The 5,041-nt window shown below is 39.2% G+C and overlaps 1 protein-coding gene across 1 annotated transcript; it reads left to right on the top strand.

Moving 5' to 3' along the window:
- Positions 1–3,535: 3,535 nt before the first annotated feature.
- LOC141618494 (uncharacterized) lies at positions 3,536–4,579 on the top strand. Its single transcript, XM_074435608.1, has 3 exons — positions 3,536–3,796; positions 3,891–4,185; positions 4,293–4,579. The coding sequence occupies exons 1-3, from the start codon at positions 3,536–3,538 to the stop codon at positions 4,577–4,579; spliced, it is 843 nt and encodes a 280-aa protein (XP_074291709.1).
- Positions 4,580–5,041: the final 462 nt, after the last annotated feature.

Here is a 5,041-nt window from a genome sequence, read left to right as displayed (position 1 = left end):
TATTCGTTATTCAATTTAAATCCCGAGTCATTTATATAATTAGAGACGGGTTTTGAGTCGGGTTGGTTAAAATGGAAAACTTCTATATCGGGGAAGTTTCCATTTAAGGAAACTTTCCATGTTAGGAAGTTTCTATTTTTAGTAACCTTCTATTTTGGGAACGGGAATAGTTAAGTAATCCTTTATCGTTTATTTATCTTTCAGAGGGCGAATTGCTGTGGAATATTACTGAGCACCCAACTATTTGACTGCGGTATTGAGGTAGGGAAATACACTCGACTTATTATCGTTGTTGTTGAATTGTGTTGACTTGTTTGTGTTTCATATGACCAAACTGTGAACGTTGACTGGATTCGTGGTTGTTGATTCATGTTATGATTCATATCCTGGAATGTGCTTGACTGAATTGATCGTATTGAGTATATTATCACAACATTCGGTAACCGGCATGATTCTATGATTTACCAGTTCAATGATATACATATTGTGTTGCATTAATTTCTTGAGCATTCACATGCATTGGAGATGGAGGATGTTGTGGTGACGTGGTGTGGTGATGATGATGTTGTGATAAGGCCCAGCGGGTTCTCAGAGACTTGCCCTGGTGTCCTCAACGCGAGTGGTAGATCGGCTTTGGTCGATATATAGTCTACCGGGATCGGTATGGTCAGGGTTGTCCGGTTATGAGATATGAGTTGAGATGGAGATGGAGGTGACAGAGGAGCATGCATATCATACTTTGTTGTTTCATTGTATTCCCTACTCAACCTCGTGGTTGACCCTGTGTATTCGTGAACACCTGCGACGATCCAAATATTGGGGAGCATACTTGACAGGTTTATGAGATAGGATGTGAGCTTGATGGGCGTGAGACACTGGATCAGAAGACTTAGTAGCTAGATCATCATTTAGAAGACTTTCACTTTTATTTATGTTAGTTCTTTGTAATTTGATGTAAATGAGGTTTCTAAAAAGTTAAGTTAAAGAAATTATGTAATTTGTCTTGGAGTTTAATTTGTTATTCACTACCTCGGGAAACCGAGATGGTAACAGTCCGGTTTATTAGGGAATGTCTTGCTAGAGGATCCTTTATAAATCGGGGTGTTACAACCATCTCGGTTAACCACAACCTCGGTCTCATCAACGGAACCCTCGATACCAACAACCTTCTTCTTACCCTTGTTAAGCTTTCGACGCTTTCCATCGAGATTAGTATCAACCCGGTTATGATCGGGATTAGTAAGTTTGGGGTTTGATTGAGGTGAGGAAGTGTTTGTGGCTTGAATGGGTTTGTTGCATGGCGTTTTGGATGACCCGGTCTTAGTAGCGGACAGAGTTGATGGTGAGTTTAGGCGAGTTGTTGGTGGAGACATGATGATGATTGATGGCGAGGTTGAGTGTGGGAGAGTTTTAAGAAATTTTTAGAGAATTGTGAGGGCCATGGAGATGTGAGGGAGGTGGGGTATTTATGGGTTTTAGAGGCAATTTGCATTATGGTAAGTTTAGGTTAGGGTATAGATGGTTATAGATATGATTATGATTCTTTCCTTTCCTTTTTTTTATATACATAAGATATTAGGAAAGTGTGGGTAAATCTTTTTGAATATATGGTAAGATAATATAAGGTAAAAGGATAGAATTATGGTAGAGAATTTCGGTAAAGGAAATATGAAGGAATAATTTGTTACCGAAATTATGGTTTGTAATAAGACACAAGATATACATGACCAGCAAACGGAGTATTCTCGTAATATAATATAATATTTAACACAAATAAACTTGCAACGAAGAATACGGACACAGTCATACAATCTCGTCAAATCTAGTTAGTCATACGGAAAATAAAATATTTGTGACAAGTTTAGTTGCCACAAATTAAACCAATTTCCACTCGTAAAATCTCAAAGCGTTCCTTAGGCAATGCTTTGGTAAAAATGTAAGCCCATTATTTTTCTGTACTACAAAATTCCAGTCTTATGTTGCCCTTATCTATATGGTCACGTAGAAAATGGTGTCTAATGTCTGCGAGTACTGCGCAGGGTTCTTAAGATATAATTATATCTTAAGAAATATATATAATGGAACAAGGGATGAGAGAGAAAGTTAGAGAGAGAAAATTCTCTAATTTTTAGGGTTCTAAGTTTCTGTGCAATGGCGCGGAAAAAAGGCGTCTCTCCTCCTTGTTCTTCTGCCTCTACTTCTCAATTAGAAGATAATAATAATTCATCGATTAATAACAACAATATTAGTTCTAATACTCTTAATACTCAAAAAAATATCGTTTCTAGTAACAATAATTCTGAAATTTCTGGTTCTACTGAAGTTTATGTTGTTGATCTTAATATTGAATCTGCGAAGCAAGGCGTTGATGAGGTACTACAACCTCCGCTCACTTTGAAGGATGGTTTGGTGCTTTCTGACGACCCTAAGGACTGGACAGATGCGACTAAGAAGCAACCTGTTTTATCTTCTCCTACTGTCTCGATTAGAACCCATTGCTGAAAGTGAATTGGAGGCTGCTGAAAGTAAGCCACTCCCTAAACTTTCTGTTGATGATATGAAGGATGAGATAGCCTACTGGAAGTTAGCGGTTTATGGGTATGTGATGGGTGCTAATCCACCAAGGGAAGTTATGGATGTTTTTCTCTGGAACATCTGGGCTGCATATGAGATAACTAAGATTGCTTTCCTTCCAAATGGCTTGTTTGTGTTAAGATTTAACAAACCTGAGCTTCATAAACTCGTCCTTGCCAATGGAATGTTTATTTTTGATGGTAAGCCTCTTGTTTTTAAACCTTGGGATCCTGCTGTTAGAATTTCCAAAATTTATGTTAAAAAGCTTCCCATATGGATCAAGCTTGTTGGTTTAGATCTTAAATTCTGGGGGGCAGGGTGTTTAGAGAACTTGATGGGCTTGTTGGTCATTTTATTCGTATTGATGATGCTAATTTGGATAAATCTCTACTGGGCTTTGCACGTATTATGGTTGACTTAGAAATTGATCAACAATTCCCTAAACAAATTGTGTTTGAAGATGAGATGGGATGTGAGACTAGGGTGGCTCTGGAGTATGATTGGCTTCATATTACCTGTCAACAGTGTAAGGGGAGTGGTCATCGTACTAATGCTTGTCGCGAGAAGGTTATTGGTGCTAACATGCCTTATAAACACCAGCCTCAGAGGCAAGTCTGGAGGCCTAAACAGGCTGTGGGAGGGGTGGCAGTGGATCCAAAGGAGTTCCCTCCTTTACCTGGGACTGTCCAAAGTACTGCAGAGGGTACGTCTAGGGTGGCTGCCACTCCTATTGTGACACCTGCACCTCAATGTCCGGGATCTATTTTTACTCCTGCTAGAATTATTACACGCATGACTAGGCATGAGTCTAGAGTGACTGGGGACCCAACTTCTGGTTTTACAGTGAATTTTAATGCTGAATTGGCCAAAGAAAGTAGTAAAAATGGTTTAGTGGTTACAGAATTGGTTGATAAAGGAGGAGGGGGAGGGGATCCCTGCTCTTCTAATGATTAACTTTGGAATGTGGAATGTTAGAGGCCTTAACAGTGATACCAAACAAAAATACATTAAATGGTTTCTGCATCAATCTGGTGTGGACCTGTTTGGGATCCTTGAGACTAAGGTTAAACCTGAGTCTCTAAATAGGGTAGCTAGTAATGTTTGTCAGAATTGGAGTTATATTACTAATACTGCTTGTCACTCAGGTGGTAGAGTTTGGATTCTTTGGAAACAAAATAAACTGGATGTTGCTCTCATTGATATGGATGCACAATACATACATGTCTCTTTTACCAACAAGCTCGATGGTTCTGTTTTTTTTTTTTGCTACTTTTGTTTATGCTTTCAATAAATTAGAATATAGGGTGCCACTTTAGAATGCACTCATCAGGCTTGCTGGGTGTGGACCTTGGGTGGTGCTTGGGGACTTCAATAATGTTATGTTTGCTAATGAAAGAATAGGTAAAATATTTAAGGATGAGGAGATGCTACCTTTCCAGAGTACTGTGGCTCTCTGTGATCTTCAGGATATGAAGAGTACTGGGGCTTTTTTTACTTGGAACAACAAGCAGCCTAGTGAGACCAGAATCTTTGGTAGAATTGATAGAGTCTTGGTAAATGATGAATGGTTAAATAAGTGGCCTGATTGGTTTGCTCGCTTCCAACCTGAGGGTTCCTTTGACCACTGCCCTTGTCTTATTTCTAGTGGGGGTGGGTGTCAAGGGAGGAAGAAACCGTTTAAGTTCTTTAACATGTGGTCTAAGGTGCCTGACTTCCAGTAGTCCTGGCTGGGTGGAATGTTGGAGCCATTGGAACAACTATGTTCAGAGTTGTGAAAAAATTGAAGTTGCTGAAATCTTATCTCAAAGGGTTAAATAGAGGGTTGTTCTCTGATATTGAAAGGAATGCTGATGTTGCTTATAAGCTCCTTATGGATTGTCAACTGTCACTTCACCAGGATAAAACTAACAAAGAGCTTATGGATAAGGAAAGAGAGTTGAGGCAATCTTATTACCTTATGGCAACTGCTAAAGAGGATTTCCTAAGACAGAAAGCAAAGAGTTAATGGGCTAAGGATGGTGATACTAACTCTGTTATGTTCCATCAAGTAATCATGCAAAGGCATGTGCATAAAAAAGTACTACAAATTGAAGATAAGAATGACATTCTTTGTAAGGAGGCTGTTGAGGTCTTACAAGCCTTTGTTGATTACTATGAGGAACTCCTGGGAACAAATGGCCACACTACTCCAGTTCTTGAGCACATCATTAGGCAGGGTCCACTTGTGTATGATTCTGATTGGGATGGGCTTTGTAGGATACCTATTGAACAGGAGATTAGGGGTATCTTGTTTTCTATCCCTGAGGATAAAAGTCCAGGCCCAGATGGATACACTAGTGGCTTCTTTAAGGCTAGCTAGGATATCATTAAGGGGGACATTTGTGAAGCTATGCAAAACTTCTTTTTGAATAGTGCTTTACTCAAACAAATCAATTGTACCACTCTTGTTTTGCTTCAAAAGGTGGAT

This window comes from Silene latifolia, chromosome X, assembly GCF_048544455.1.
Source record: "Silene latifolia isolate original U9 population chromosome X, ASM4854445v1, whole genome shotgun sequence".
Classification (NCBI taxonomy): Eukaryota; Viridiplantae; Streptophyta; class Magnoliopsida; order Caryophyllales; family Caryophyllaceae; genus Silene; species Silene latifolia.
Note: the sequence above shows the minus strand (reverse complement) of the source record. Positions and strands in the feature narration are given on the sequence as shown.